This window comes from Cebidichthys violaceus, unplaced genomic scaffold (assembly GCF_023349555.1).
Source record: "Cebidichthys violaceus isolate CVI_PGR_0920_01 unplaced genomic scaffold, fCebVio1.0.p SCAF_84, whole genome shotgun sequence".
NCBI classification, from domain to species: Eukaryota; Metazoa; Chordata; class Actinopteri; order Perciformes; family Stichaeidae; genus Cebidichthys; species Cebidichthys violaceus.
The window spans coordinates 451,972-467,278 of NW_027176969.1; the positions used below are offsets into that span (position 1 = coordinate 451,972).

General features: G+C 41.8%; 2 protein-coding genes across 3 annotated transcripts; both read left to right on the forward strand.

The window, feature by feature from the left end:
• Positions 1–24: 24 nt before the first annotated feature.
• rab11ba (RAB11B, member RAS oncogene family, a) lies at positions 25–4,117 on the forward strand. The gene is made up of 5 exons (XM_068702406.1): positions 25–159; positions 1,256–1,451; positions 1,548–1,741; positions 2,051–2,131; positions 2,390–4,117. Exons 1-5 carry the CDS (start codon positions 120–122, stop codon positions 2,533–2,535), a joined length of 657 nt encoding a protein of 218 aa, XP_068558507.1. The 5' UTR covers positions 25–119; the 3' UTR covers positions 2,536–4,117.
• A 916-nt stretch (positions 4,118–5,033) lies between these two features.
• Positions 5,034–14,392, forward strand: marchf2 (membrane-associated ring finger (C3HC4) 2). Of its 2 annotated transcripts, none has more exons than XM_068702463.1 (5): positions 5,034–5,572; positions 10,164–10,472; positions 10,812–11,016; positions 11,275–11,484; positions 11,592–14,392. In XM_068702463.1, exons 2-5 carry the CDS (start codon positions 10,291–10,293, stop codon positions 11,748–11,750), a joined length of 756 nt encoding a protein of 251 aa, XP_068558564.1. In that variant the 5' UTR covers positions 5,034–5,572; positions 10,164–10,290; the 3' UTR covers positions 11,751–14,392. The 2 variants fall into 2 exon arrangements, with proteins under 2 accessions (XP_068558564.1, XP_068558565.1); XM_068702464.1 differs by having other exon boundaries at positions 10,812–11,007.
• The last annotated feature ends 915 nt before the right edge of the window (positions 14,393–15,307 follow it).

The window sequence follows — 15,307 nt, forward strand, 5'->3', positions numbered from 1 at the left end:
ACGTGCTCGGCCTCTTCATTTGAGGGCGGTGCCTACCTACTAGCTGCCGGTAGGCTGGACTGTTGTTGTTGTTTGTGGGGAAAAGTACTTCAAAAAGTACAAAAACTACTCTTCTAAAAATGGGAACCCGAGATGACGAATACGACTATTTGTTCAAAGGTAAATTCTTCTTCAAATGTCGATGATCGACAGCGTGTAAGTCCTCTTCGTGGAAGTTCGATGACAGCAGCACGAACTGAGGAAGTCAACTATTAAGCCAGCGTCAAAATGCTAAAGTTAGCTCTGCTAGTAGCATAGTGACAGTCGATAACATGAGCAAAACCTGTAATCAATATTTTAAGGTGACATATCAGTGTGTAGTGCTGACACACGTTGGTCGTGACACGTCTGTTCGTAGTTGTAGGCGTTCAACTCGGATGTCAGTTGACGCTGCTGAGCAAGCAGGCTAACGTTTAGGCAAATAAGTGGTTAGCTAAGTAAGCTAGCTAAGTAAGCTAGCTAGCCTGCTAACAGTGTAGCTACTCGGCCTCGTTAGAACCTCATCACTCGAGACGGTTTTTTTTACGAAGTCACGATGACGGAAGTTTAAATATAACGACAGGCTATTCTACAGCCGCCTTCTGTCGTCCAAGACGGAATAACATTTATATATTCATATTGCTTCACGTTACGAGTCATCTAACGTTAAAGCTAAAGACTAACTACTTAACAGCCAGCTAGCTTACTTGCTGACATCGTCAAACAACGAGCATAACTGCTGCTCTTTATCACATTATTAGTCGTCCTTTACTTCAGTGATTCCTAACCAGCGGTAAATATAACGTTACTTCTGCAGTTAGGGAGTAACTACATTAACGATTACGTAACACAGCTAATTGATAAATATTTAGGCCACATATTTGTTGAAGAGAAAAGTCAACACAAATAATCACAAATTGCAGTGATGTTGACCTTTTTTTTAGTATATTTATATTCACAAAAAAAGAATAAACTACTATAGAAAACGTAGTAGAAAATAAAAATATAAATAAACACAATTACTGGATTAATACAAATAGTAATGTCTACTTTTATATAACTAATGGTGTTTAATAACATCTCCTTAGAATTATAACATCTCCTTTTTAAAATAAGCACAATTGCTATTTATCAACGGTGAAAACCACTCCTTGCATAATATTTTTGACAGTTTTTCAAATTACTGCAGGGCTGCTGTTCCAATGTCTTTGTGCCTTTTTTTTGTTTTTGTTTGCAGTCGTACTAATCGGAGACTCTGGAGTGGGGAAGAGTAACCTGCTGTCCCGGTTCACAAGAAATGAGTTCAACCTGGAGAGCAAGAGCACCATCGGGGTGGAGTTCGCCACCCGAAGCATCCAGGTGGACGGCAAGACGATAAAGGCTCAAATTTGGGACACGGCGGGACAAGAACGCTACAGAGCCATCACCTCAGCGTGAGTTCTTTTCTCTCGGTGTATATTGATGCAGCTCCTCCCCTGGAATAAAGACGGTACAGTGACTGTATTCACCTGGTGTTGTTCTCTCACCAGGTATTACCGGGGGGCAGTTGGAGCTCTCCTGGTTTACGACATCGCCAAGCACCTGACGTACGAGAACATCGAGCGCTGGCTGAAGGAGCTGAGGGACCACGCCGACAACAACATCGTCATCATGCAGGTCGGGAACAAGAGCGACCTCCGCCACCTCAGGGCCGTGCCCACCGACGAGGCTCGAGCCTTCGCAGGTAATTACGTTTTTGCCTTTAGGGAAATAGATTTGCATTTTGAAATGGTCATGTAATTAAAGTAGAGCTCAGTGTTTCTTTTTAACAAATCTTCAGTTCGAGGGCAGACGCTACAGACGGGTAAAATGTATTAATAGATCTCATGAAGCTTCCCCAGTTGATTACGACATTTAAATGAGGAATTCTCTTCGATGGAAGTCTGAGAGAAAACTAATTTAGAGAAAACTGCCTTTTAAAGATATCCATTATTAAACATTTAAATTGCTTTAATGTGCAAAATATACTTTGTCTCCTCTTTTTCCCGCTCAGAAAAGAACGCTATCTCATTTATTGAAACCTCCGCCTTGGACTCCACTAATGTAGAAGAAGCCTTTAAGAACATTCTCACAGGTAGGAAAACGGATAAACTGTTAAATATGACATGCTTTGAAGCTCCTGGTAATGTAACATTAAGTTTAACTATTTAGTTTTTGTCATCATTCTAATTTTGGCTTTCATGATTTTGGCTATGACTATATTTAGTTTGGATGTTTATATTTCTAACTTCTTCAATCTTTGCGTCACATCTCACTTCACTCTGTTGTGTATAAGAAAACAAATGTCTCACTAACGTATATTTTTACTCGCGGTCACTGTTTTCCCTCACAGAAATCTACCGCATCGTGTCTCAGAAGCAAATATCGGACAGATCTGCGCACGACGAGTCTCCGGGCAACAACGTAGTGGACATAAGTCTCCCCCCGACCACGGACGGCCAGAGAGGCAGCAAACTCCCCTGCTGCCAAAGCCTGTGACGCTCAACGCTCTCTTCTCCCGGTTGACTTTCTGTCGGTCTTTTCATCTCTTCACTTCTGGTTTACTTCAGTTGTCGTGCTGCTGTCGGCACGATGCCCTCATGGGTTCAATAGTCTGTGACACCGAGACTTTCTTGTACTTGACATTCCTTTTTTTTTTTTTTTTTCTTTGTTTGTTTTTTGTTCATTTTTTCTTTCCTCTTAATCCTCAGAAGAACCCGTCTACAAGAATTGACGGCCTGTGATGGTCCGCAGAAGGACGGAGTGTAAAGCTCTTGTGAAGTCGATCCTTAGTTAACTAGCCTTTTACGGTCCTGTTGAGCCGCTCCTGTTGAAGGAATGGTGAGGGATCGGTAGACCCGTGTGTCAGCGCTTCAAGTGGTTTGTTCCCTTTTTTCCTCAGCTTGCAATGATACAGACTCCTGCCATGATCTGCCGCGACAGTGGAATCCCAATTTCATGTCTGGTTGACCTGATTCTGCTGCGTCACGCAGTGCGGGTGTAGAAGAGATGAGGAGAAGGTACCGCTGGAGTATTGATGTGTCCTCTGCTCCGTCTGGATTTTCTATTTGCCTCCTTTTTGATTTTAATTTTCCTCTTCGAGCCCCGTGTCCACTGTGGCATGAAATTAGCATGAGCCAGGGACCAGACTGGCTGTGACTGTCTGACTTATTATGGGCGAGTGTGACAGAAATTAAGTGATTTTATTTGTCTGTCTGTGTGTGTGTGTGTGTGGGGGGGGGGGGTGTGTGTGTTAATCTTGGTGCACAGGGATACCAAAGTAGACAGATGCAATCTTATCAGTTTTGGGTTTTTCTCATTTAAGCGTGTTCAAGGCTGCTAAAGTTGCATTTCATTGCTGTATTTTGGCGAACCAATCTACACTATTTGCTAAAGATCTGTAATGCAAAATGGCTAAATTTGTGTGTGTGCGTGTGTGTGTGTGTGTGATTTATTATTTTGTGTGATAATCGTATCAGTCTGGATCGAAGTTGGCTGAGGTCAAAAATTTCTTTTAACAAGCTGTCTGGAAAATGAAAATCTCTTTTTGCACTTATGTCCAATCATTTCAGAGGAACAAATCACCATTTTTTTTTAATTTTTTTTTTTATAACTCAAACATCACTTCCCTGTCGGTTGTAAAGCAAACTGTTGGTTGAAAAGACAAAGAACACTATATGTGGTGTTCTTTGTCCTCTCGTGTACTTGCTCGCCTCCTTTTGTTATCATTTGAATGTGACATCTGTTAAAGGGAAGTGTGTAATCTGAGGACATTTAGGCGGTAAATACACCAATCGGAAAATACTCCCTTCATGTAACACTTTCACTCCAGCCAGCTGGGGAAGTGGAACTGAAATTTAGAAATGCAAATTGTTTGTGTGCTTTGGCTTAAATGCCTCTTATTCACTCATCTGTGAGAAATGCTTTCACGCGTTTATTGATTTGATGTATTTACGTCTTATATTTCACATTTCTTAAAAAAAAACAAAAAAAACAACATATGTAATGGCAGCAAACCTGTTTTTGTTCATTTGCATTACACAGAGAATACTGAAGCTTAAATAAACCTGGTTCACATGAACATGTACTGTAGGAGACGGACTTATTTTTGGATGCATTACTCAACGCTGTTTCCATCACACTGTTGTTCAGCAACTTAGGTGTCAACTGATGGGCGGATGGAGGAAACGCTTGTGCAAAGAGCTTAAAGGCTCCAGCTGTATTCAAGTACAGTTGACAGGCTGCCTGTTTAACATGTCCACACACAGGACTACTGAATACACGGGATGAAACCATCATGTCCAAAATAATTGTTAAAAAACAAAATGCTTATTCAATCAATCCAACATGGTCGGTATTTATGAAAATGGTTTGATAAGTAGATCGCCATAATTAAGAATTAATATTCACTATGCAGTTTTAAGACCTGCTATTTCCAGGACTAATAATAATATCTGAGTATTTTCTGACTACTGTTAAACGTAGTCTGTCTCTGAAAGAGTTCTGGGGAAGTTTTGCAGTATTTATATAAAATTTGAAATTAATACAAAACTCTTAAGTCAAATGTGTCCTAAATGCTGCCTAAAATGAAAAGAGGCCTTTTTCACCCAACTGGCTACACGACTAATATTACTTTGTTGTCAGACATCCTCGCCTCCATCCCATGAGTGTTGGAGCAGAGATGTTATTCATTTCAGTAAAACAGAAAAGATTAAATGCACACTGTGAGTCAATTTGTTTCATTTTTTCAAAATAGACCTTAATAGAAATGTTGCTGTTCCAGTGTGGTTTTAGTATTTTTTCCTTTTAATAATAAACTTTATTTGTTTAACAGCTTTCATACAAGACATGCAGTTCAAAGTGCTTTACTTTAAAAATAATAAAAACAGGAAACACAAATTGGTACAAATTGAAAAATAATACAGGAAAAGATAAAGTTTTGCAGAGAAAGCAAGCAATTTGAAAAATCAATTAATAAAACAATCCGGCTCCTTAGATTACCCAATTTTAAAAAAGACTTGTTTTTTAATTAAAATGACTTTTTGTTAGTTATGTAAAATACATTTGTACCCACTGTTGTTGCCATATAACGTATTCATTGGTTCATAGTCCGGTCTGTTTACTTCTTCTGGTATTGTTGCGCGTGAGATGTTCTTTTGGTACGTGCCCCTCCCTTCAACACGCTCTTGTTATCCTTCAATCTGAACCATATGAACTCGTCCACATTGTGTTGTTTTGCACTCGCCCCCCTCGTCTCCTCCGCAGCAGACAGCTGATGAAGAGCCTCTGGTGGTTTATTTAAAAGCTCCGTGAAACCGGAAGCCCGGCCTACTAAGCTAAGCTAAGCTAAGTTAGCACACAGTTAGCATACCGTTAGCTAGCGAGTGAGCACTTTTTGACCAGCGCTGTTTATTCACACACAACAGCGTAAAAGAAACTAATAAAAAAAAATAAAAAAAATGAAACGAGAGGTGAACACGGGGATATCGTGGCGGTAGTGGCTTCCACCGTCAACTACTTTTAAAGAAGACACCGGGTGAGTAGACATTTTTAACGCTTTTATTTCTTTAGGTTAGCAGCTAGCTGTAGCTACTGACAGCTGGAAGCTAGGAAAAACAACAACACATCTGTAACAGTCACCAACTGATTATGCTCATTTGCTGGACAATGAAAACTGTTATTTTGATGGAAATAACTTGGATACTAGCTTTTAATAAATATGCAAATATATTCCTGCAGCATATGGTTGGCTACACACAGCTAATGTATGCCGCCACGTCAATGTGTTATTGTTTTGACATCGTCTTAATAATCGATGAGGTCATCTTTGAGACGTTTATGTACTTACTGTTGTATAACCGGTTCCATCTTTGTTTATATGCTCGTTAATGTACTAAGTGCATCTACTTAGGTACTTGTATTTTACTTGTGTATTTCTTTATGCTACTGTTTACTACTTCTACTCTTACCACATCTCAAAGGGGAATATTTTTTTATGGCACTAGCTTAGTTAAAATACATTTCTCTGAACTTAGTTAGTTGCATATTTTGATTGTTAATAAAAAACAATCAACAAATAAATGATGACGTTGCTACTATTGTATGTTAAACTACCCAGCAATATATGAAATAATTAAAATTAACTCTACCAGCTGCAACATTAAATTATTATAATCCAATGATAAAATATATTTTATATGTATATTACTTCGTTTTATATTTAGTTTGGTATATTTTATCCCTTATTTTAACCTACACTATTTCATGTTTAGATTATCTGCTTATGTGATCTTTGTGTATTTTTTTTCATACACATTTATTAGCATTGTTGGAGAGAGGCGGAGACTTTGCATTTTATTTGCCGACGACTGCAGCTTCTCTGTTATTGTTGTGCTTATGATTAAAAACAATCCTGTTCCAGACAAAAGTCTGGGTCACAGGTTAACATCTGGATCCAGTGAGAACAGTCACATTAGCTTTTAACAGTGGAAATGACTTTAGTCTGTCAGCAGTGAATGCATCATGGCATTATATATATATATATATATATATATATATATATATATATATATATATATATATATACATACACACAACATGAAGCAAAAATCACAGGAATGAATGTGTTCTCAAGTGATCAGAGTTGTACATGTTGTTGTATTTTTGGGGCTTCCCTTTTGTTTATCTGGGTCAGGGATTGTGCCTCTTAATTGTGACCCCCCCCCCCCCCCACACACACACACACACACACATGCTGTATCAGTATGCATAAATAGTAACACCAAGCAGTAACACTGCCATTGCTTTGAATGGGTCAAGAGATCAGGTCATGTGACCAGGGACCTGTATAAATGTTCTGGTAGGTTTGAAAGGTTCATGTTTTGGCTTCACCAAACATTTGCATTCCGGCCTCTGTTCATTTTTGGGTTCAACAATCCGAATATGAGCAGCATTATATGATATTTGAGATTCGTTACACGCAGCTAATGTTACATCTACAGCTTTATGGTCCGCATATTTATTACAACAGATACGATTAGATTATTTCAGTTCTCTGTAAGAGTTGTTGAAAATATGAATGTGACTAGAATATAATAAAAAGCAGAAATGTTCCGGTAATCAATCAATATAGTTGAAACGTCACTTCTCTGACTCTACAAAGGCAGAACATTATTTCCTTCACAAGCACCATAATTATCGCAGGTCTTTTTTTTTTTGTGGATTTAATGAGATCAGATGTTGTTGCGTTAACATGTAGAGTGTAAATTCTTGTATTAATTATTCATAAGGAGATCAAATAAAGACGCAAAATCCTGTCAAATTTAACACAAGAAGTTCCGCACCATCTGCCCTGTTAAACCTCCCCGTTTTAAAAAACAACAACAACAACAACAACAACAACAGCGTAGAGTAAATAGGATTATATGTTGCATTAGTTTGGGTGTAATGCTATAGTTAAATAGTGAGGCGTAAACAGCCACGGTTCTGGCGTGAAGCGGATCAAATGCGGACTCAGTATGTCAACTACATCTTGTGTCGTGTACAAGATGTTTGTGCTTAAGTGACACTTGAATGTCGCCGTGAAAAAGCCGAGAAGCTCATAATTTATTCAAAAGGAAAGAAGCTACTTCAGTACCGACGGCACACACGTGTCCAGGCGTACTTTTTGGTTTCATAGCTTGGCTCATCTAATAACTAATAACTGTATTTATTGTCTTGACAGAACGCAGATTAATCCATTCGTCATCGGTCTGCTACTGTGGGATAATTCCCAGACAGCAAGACGACTGACTGCAGTCTGTCAGCAAATTCGGCATTTATCTTCCGTCGGGGGTTATCTGAGGGGGGACAGCTGTTTATCAGTCTGCTGCACATCACACTCGGGGCCTCTGACGAACACACTCGCTTTTATAATGGACTAGCAGATGCTGTGGGGCGAAACTGGGCCCTCCTCCTAAGGGACGGCTTTCTTGTGAATGACACGGCGTCGTTGTAGATAACCTAAGTTACTTTCACATGTCAGGAAATTAATTATGAAGCACACAATCAGATGAGCAATGTCGGAACATAAAGCTAAGTTTACCGAGAGATAAGACTCTATTGACGAATCCTGGTCTTTTTATGGGACTGTAATAGTGTTGATAATATGATCGTTGGGAATGACTTTTATTGCTTTCATGCAATATTCAATTTCACTCATCTTGAACACACTCTAAACAATTTCACCGTAAAATAACGGTAACTTACTGGCAGCAGGGACGCCAGTAATTTACTGGGGGTTTTTTTTACGGTGAAGCTACCATAATTTACTTTTACGGTATTTTACTGTATACTGGATTACGTTATGTAATAGTAGTATAACTGGGTTTTACGGTAGGCGCCTATCCCTGGAGTGGTATGTTTCTTAAGTTGTTGTGCTGTTAGCTAGCTAACCTTTGTTAGCCTATCCTTAACGTGTAATTAGTTTGTATACAGAAGTGACTTCACTTCAAAAGTCGAGCAGCGAGAGCGTGACCGAGTACGTTATACGCGCAGAGAGACCGCCATCACGGCATTGAGAAGCGCAGGTGAGACATTGAGTGACGGGGCTGTTTTGAGGAGACATTTTCTCCCACTGCTGACCTGACCGGTATCAGGGTATCGCTGCAGGAAGCAGCGCAGGAAAACCTGATTTTACATCAGATGGATGTCAAAACTGCCAACCTACATGCACCAATAGATTGTGAGATTTACATGATGCAACCAGAAGGTTATGAGGTGAAATCTAGCACAGAGGAAAAGGTTGGTGTGTAAGCTAGAAAAGTCACGATATGGACTAAAACAATCAGGCAGAAGTTGGAACGAGACGCTGCACGAGTATCTGATTAGAAACGACTTTGTGCAAAACCCAGCGGATCGTTGTGTTCACACCAGAGAAACAGAAAATGAGGAAGTGATCCTGATAATATGGGTTGAGGAAATTATGAAAATGCACTGAAGGTTGTGTAGGGGATGCTCACGGCAAAATTCAAGGTGAAAGACTTGGGTAAACTGACACATTTTCTTGGTATTGATTTTGACCAGAGTGATACATATGTAGCAATGTCACAGAACGGATATGCGGAGAAAATACTTGAAAGGTTTGACATGCATGACTGTAAACCTAGAACAACACCTGTGTGAACAAAAACTAAACTACACCGATGATTCAGGAATGGTGAGTGAGGTTACTGTGTAAGCCTAAATGAAAATGGTCCTTTCTGATTTCATGAAAATCCAAAAAGCAAGCCCTGCTGTTACGGTTAATTGACGGCATTGACTGTTAATTTACGTGCGAGGGATGAACATTTAACGGTTTGTTACTGTTATTATAAAATACGGTAAGATACCGTTTTTTAAAATCCACCGTAAATTTACAGCAATTCATTACGGTGCAGCTAAACGGGCTATTGTTACGTTTAGATGTAATGCAGCCTGAAGGGGAAACTGGTATTTTTCAACCTGGACCTTTTTTTTTCTTTTTTTTTCTCATGTATTTGTGTCAAAGTGACTAAGCGCTGCAGACAGCAGCAGCTAAGCCGCTAAACCGTCTGCAATGTAATCGTATCGGGCAATTCTGCACCGTCAATGCACGTCTGTTGTTGTTGTTGTTGTTGTTGTTGTTGATGTTCAGCACTTGTGGCCTACATGTAGGATGTGACGATTGGTCTTTGTGGTATTTGTCCCTCACCTTCCTCCATTGTCAATATTTGTATTATTTCTACGCCGTTTGCTTTGCTCAGAGGCCATCTTACCGTCGTAACGCTACTTCAGGAGCAGAGGTCAGGCGTCTGCCGGTGGTGCCGAGGGTTTAGCACTCTGACGGAGAACTACGGTGGCTTTTTAGGTGACGTAAAAAATGCGAGAGGCTCTCGCTAGAACCAGTGGTTTGGTTTGTCCATTCTGGGCTCCTGTAGAAACATGGCGGACTAGGTGAAGAGGACCTGCTCCTTGTGTCGTTATGAAGGGCTCATTCTAAGCTTTGGAAAACACAAGAACTCTTAAATATAGTTATATTCCTTTCCTGCTACAGGATCCCTCAACATGCTACACGCTGGCCCTTTACCAAAAGCCATTAATGCTGAGTCTCTCTCTTTTTCCGCTTGTAGAAACGAACCATCACCAACCTGTGGAGAGCAGAGATCGCACAACCTCAACCTCTCTGACCCCCTTCCCCCCCCCCCCCCCCCCCCCCACCTCCACCTGTACACGGCCAGCGCTTGGCCACTCTTAACGATGACGAAGGGGGACTGCTGCCACCTGCCTGGCTCTCTGTGTGACTGCGTGAGCAGCCCCGGCGTGTGGAAGAGCGTGGAGGAGGCCGGCGGCGACGGGTGTCAGGCGCTCTACGTCACCCAGGTCACCGGCATAGATGGACGGTTGCTCTCGTCTGTTCTCAAGCCCATGAGCACGCAGAGGTATTTTACACCAGTTTTTCCTTCCAACAGTGACATTTTGTTACACATGTGTTTATCGAATTGTATTTTTGAGTTTTACTTCTTCCTCTGTTTTGTGTGGATGTAGTTGTGGGTTTATCATAGCCTCCCTAGTGTGAGTCATATGATCACACGGTTCTGGTTTCCGATGTAACACCTGTGTTCTGCTGAAGCGAACTTTCTCTTCCACCTGCTTAAATGTGTCAGTTTATTCTGAGCTGGTCCACACTTGCAAGCCCCCCCCCCTTTCTGCTTTTTTAGCATTACAGCCGCATTTTAAACCGTTTCCCTTTTTTAATAATATATTTGCTTTTGTCTCAGCGATGGTCCCATCTGCCGTATTTGCTACGAAGGGGGCAGCGGCGAGGGCCTCCTGTCCCCGTGTTACTGCACCGGCACCCTGGGCACGGTGCACAAGAGCTGCCTGGAGAGGTGGCTGTCATTGTCCGACACCAGCTACTGTGAGCTGTGCCACACGGAGTTCAGCGTCGAGCGCCGACCGAGGCCTCTCACAGAGGTAACAAAGGTCAATGCCCTTTGCCTCGTCTGCATCAATCTCTCTGCTTTTTTTTTACTCTACACGGGTTGTGCTGCGTGACTGTGCATATGTAAATATATGTAAAGAAGAAGTAGCTGTTTCTTCCTCATCTTTCAGCTTGCTTGCCACTAAAGTCGTCTTCTTTATCGACTTCGAGATCTCTCGTCTCCCTTCGCCTCACGTTCTCGTGTAAATGTCCTCCCTCCCTCCTCTGTTTTTTTCTGTCTCCTCCTTCTCATTCCACAGTGGCTGCGGGACCCCGGCCCTCGTGTCGAGAAGAGGACGCTGTTCTGCGACATGGTGTGCTTCCTGTTCATCACGCCCCTAGCAGCCATTTCAGGCTGGCTGTGCCTGAGGGGCGCTCAGGACCATCTCCAGCTGGGCAGCTGGCTGCAGGCCGCGGGCCTCATCGCCCTCACCATCGCCCTCTTCACCATCTACGTCCTGTGGACCCTGGTAAAAAAAAATGAGACTGCATAACTGCCTGCTAATTTGTCTTAATTAAACGTGACATCGTCACTGACGTCCTATTCCCGTCTTCTCCCACCTGCTTGTCTGCGCAGGTGTCTTTCCGCTACCACTGTCAGCTGTACTCCGAGTGGAGACGGATAAATCAGAAAGTACGTCTGCTCGTCCCCGAAGCCAAGGAGTCTAACTCTTCCCAGCATTCCTTGCTCTCTGCCAAACTGATGAAGAAGTCGGCCAATGAGAGTATAGTATGAGACCGCGATTGGAGACGGTTGGTGAGGATGATGATGGCGGCGTCTGTGATGTGCAGGGGCTGATTGACGCCTCCCAGCCTTTTTTTTTATAAAAGAGAAAAATAAAAGTCTTTGCCCCATCAGTACTTAATTCAGTTCATCAGTACAATGCAGAGATGAGCACATTCAAGCGGAGTCTGGGTGTCGACCGAGCTCACTGAGGAAGGAACCGGCGCGTGGAGATGTGCCGGGACCTTTACAGAGACGTCATCACGGATGACGTCAAACACCGGTGACCGCAGAATAAGAAGTGACCAAACTAACTCGTTTCGTGGACCGTAAAAAAATGTTTTGATTATTATTTCGTCGACCCACCGATCGGTCCACGGATGACCGCGGAGTCGAGCGGCTCCGTTCTTTGCTCTGCTGCGGTGATGGAAGCGCGTGAACTGCTACATGCGCGTCGTATCTCTCTCCCTTACCTACAACAGGCCTTGCATTCTCTGCACGACGTTGTTGCCCGCCGAGGAGCAATTGTTGTCTTGATCCCGTATTAATCTGGAAAGGACTTTTGATTTAATCGCAATCCAGATTGCCGGTAATGCTGTTTTGATGATGAAACTTTCATTTCAGCACAAGCCTGTCGGACTTCTTTCCAAGGATTTTCTTTCTGTCCTTCATTCATGTTTTTACATCTAGCCAGAGCTGAGAGAGCAGTACAACACTGTGGGCATCAAGGTCTGCACAGCGCATGAAGAGACCTCTCCCAACATGCACAGTCATGCATGACTCTTCATCAATTTTGGGGGATTTATTTATTTTTATTTTTTACTTTGTTGTGGTTAGTTTATTATCAAATTCTTTTGTGGTTTAAAAAACAAAAAAAAACTTAAACCACTTGTATTGTCAGCACTTAGCATCCTTTTAACTGCCTGTTGGAAGTGTGTAATTATAGCTATTGTGTTTTTTTCTTTTTTTTTTAAAGCGACACACACACACACACACACCGCTGTGTTTTCAACTTTATCCCACCAACGATGTCTGTCATGGCGGGTACATTATACAAGCACCACTAAGGCTTAATCTGATTTTAGCTTTATTTCTGTTTTTGTTTTTATTTTTTGAGGAAGCCATTTGATGGATGTCGGCGATTTTTTTTTCTTCCCTCATTATGTTTTCACGTTGCTGACCGGACTCATGTGGGTCTGTATTGGTTGTGTCTGGACAGTAGAGAAAAGTCACGTTAAAGCCGATGGCTCAGTGCTATTGTGCAGATCTTACTTTTTGTAAGCGCTTCATTAATAACTGCAGTAAAGGCTTTAAACTACTCGGGAGCGAGACTCGCTGATTGTTATTCATTCTGGGATCAAACAACGATTGGCTTTTCAATTTTCTCTCATTCAGCCCAACGATTTTTATATCTTTTATTAATGAGCGATCATACCTTTTTTGATTAACGGTGACGAACATGCATGATTTGCGGTAACTTTCTCTTCGATGTAAAGCAACACATCTGGATTTTATGCATAATTACCTTATTGATTATCTTTATTTTAAAATGAACACGTATTTGCTTTATAACAATCGGGCTTGACCAAACATTATTATACTTTTAACTGCTGTGTGGGGTTCTGTCGGAGAGCTTCAATGCAAATTTCATGTTTCATCCTGCGCTCTCATTAATCATCATCAATCATTATTCATGCTGCGGTAACGTTGTGATCTGAAAGGACACGGCGGGTTCAGCGGCTCCTTGGCGGTGCATCTCAGTGGGGCTGTTTTTTGGTGGGAAATGAACACATGAATGTCTTTTTAAGATGCGACTGATGACCGTGTGGCATCACCAGTAACCAGTGTGTGTGTGTGTGTGTGTGTGTGTGTGTGTGTGTGTGTGTGTAGGTTGTGTCTTTGCATTGGCCTTTTGTCAACACTGACACAACCCGTTGGTATGTTTAGCTGCTGGGGGTGGGCTGTCCCACATACTGCCCCAGATAATCGTTTGTTTTGTGTTTTTAACTGATCTCAGAACAGCGGATTACACCCCTGTGATGCACCCGTTTGGGGGGGTGGGGGGCCTTACAAGCTTATGAGTCATTTGATCATCCGTGTGTTTACCGTCATGAGCGAGGCTTTACACCGAGTACTGGGATCTATCGGGACGCTGGCGTGAGGCAATGTAGAGACAAAGAACTGATGCAGAAGATGTCCGACCTGCGATCATTTCACAGCGTCGGACGTTTGTACAAAGTATGCAACAGTGCTTCTTCTGTGGCTCTTCCTCATATCGCCAAAGAGTGTTTCAGTGGTATTACTCTTTAGCCATGATGTAATACTTACTTTGTATACATAGTTACATTTCAAAAATTCCAGAAAGGGATTTTGAATCATTGCTTTCTCTGTAAATGTTACTTCTGTTGTGTCGTCTTAACATGTTTTGTAATATTTCTACGTGTCTTTTTTTTTTTTTTTTTTTTTTTTTTTGGGGTGGGTGGGTATGTTGATATGTATTATTTGTAATTTATGTTGCAATTCTTCAGAATTCACATTTTTTTTTAAATAATACAATGTTTATGGTGTGCTGTGGAAAATAACTGAAAGATCCTGGGACCCGCAAGTCAGCCGAGAATTGTTTGCAAAGCAAATAAAACATGGTGATACATTTATGGGTGAACGTGAATTCAAGTGTTTTTTTTTGTTGATGATCCCTATGTGTCTTTTCCCGATTTTTGTGCCTCCTCGATTCCTTTCCTCGCCTCCTCGAGCTGCAGTTTAGGAAAAAAATTGGGACGTCCTACAAGATTGAGCGCTGAGGTCGATTTCTGGGTCACAAGCCGGAGGAGCGAGGAATCAAGGAGGCACAAAATTGGGGAATGAGAACGCTCATGTGAAGAGCGGGGGCGGAGCCAGACGTTGGACAATTTGTTTCCCCCCAATAGACGTCAGCTATATGCACCATATTTAAACCATTTGAGACGATAGAAGGTCCTTCCTGTAGAGCCTACACTCTTTTCTGCATCTAATTGTCCTCCAAATGTCTTCGTCATTCTGAAACCATAAGACAACAAATGTTGAGGACGACTTTTTAATTAACACTCCTCTTTTATCTACATCCCCAGTAATGGAACTTTTTGCGGGTCCAGTCAGAGAGACTCGAGGGGAAGTGAAACACAGTTGAATGTGTGTGTGGTCCAGCTTCAACATCCCAGTATAGATGCAACGATTCGGCTGTTTAGATCATCCTCTCAGTCCTCGGAGGACGAGACGTCATCACTGTAAGTCTGTTGTGGACCACAGCCGCGTGTATTTTGTAGCCGTTAATCCTGAAGAAAAACAAACGGCGCAGTTTTGCTCCTGGAGAGACTCGTCCCGTCCACCGAATTTGGAAAACATAAGCAGCTTATTTAGAAAAACACGAGTTCAAAATGTTCCATATGCTGGTGAGCGAACGGTCACTCTCTGCTCTCCAGGAAGGGAAAAAAAAAAGACTAAATGTTTGAATGTGTGAGTTATTTTATTGGTACCCGGATATTGCCTCTGGAAATACTCTTTCCAGTTTTTTTTCTTTTTGGTACTTACTA

What these genes read in the sequence shown, in the direction of transcription:
- marchf2 (XM_068702463.1), top strand. Translation starts at nt 10,291, where the DNA reads ATGACGAAGGGGGACTGCTGCCACCTGCCTGGCTCTCTGTGTGACTGC. An exon ending in AAGCCCATGAGCACGCAGAG is followed by an intron (nt 10,473 to 10,811) that starts GTATTTTACACC and finishes CTTTTGTCTCAG; the next exon opens with CGATGGTCCCATCTGCCGTA. An exon ending in CTCTCACAGAGGTAACAAAG is followed by an intron (nt 11,017 to 11,274) that starts GTCAATGCCCTT and finishes CTCATTCCACAG; the next exon opens with TGGCTGCGGGACCCCGGCCC.
- rab11ba (XM_068702406.1), top strand. Translation starts at nt 120, where the DNA reads ATGGGAACCCGAGATGACGAATACGACTATTTGTTCAAAG. An exon ending in TACAGAGCCATCACCTCAGC is followed by an intron (nt 1,452 to 1,547) that starts GTGAGTTCTTTT and finishes TTCTCTCACCAG; the next exon opens with GTATTACCGGGGGGCAGTTG. An exon ending in CGAGGCTCGAGCCTTCGCAG is followed by an intron (nt 1,742 to 2,050) that starts GTAATTACGTTT and finishes TTTCCCGCTCAG; the next exon opens with AAAAGAACGCTATCTCATTT.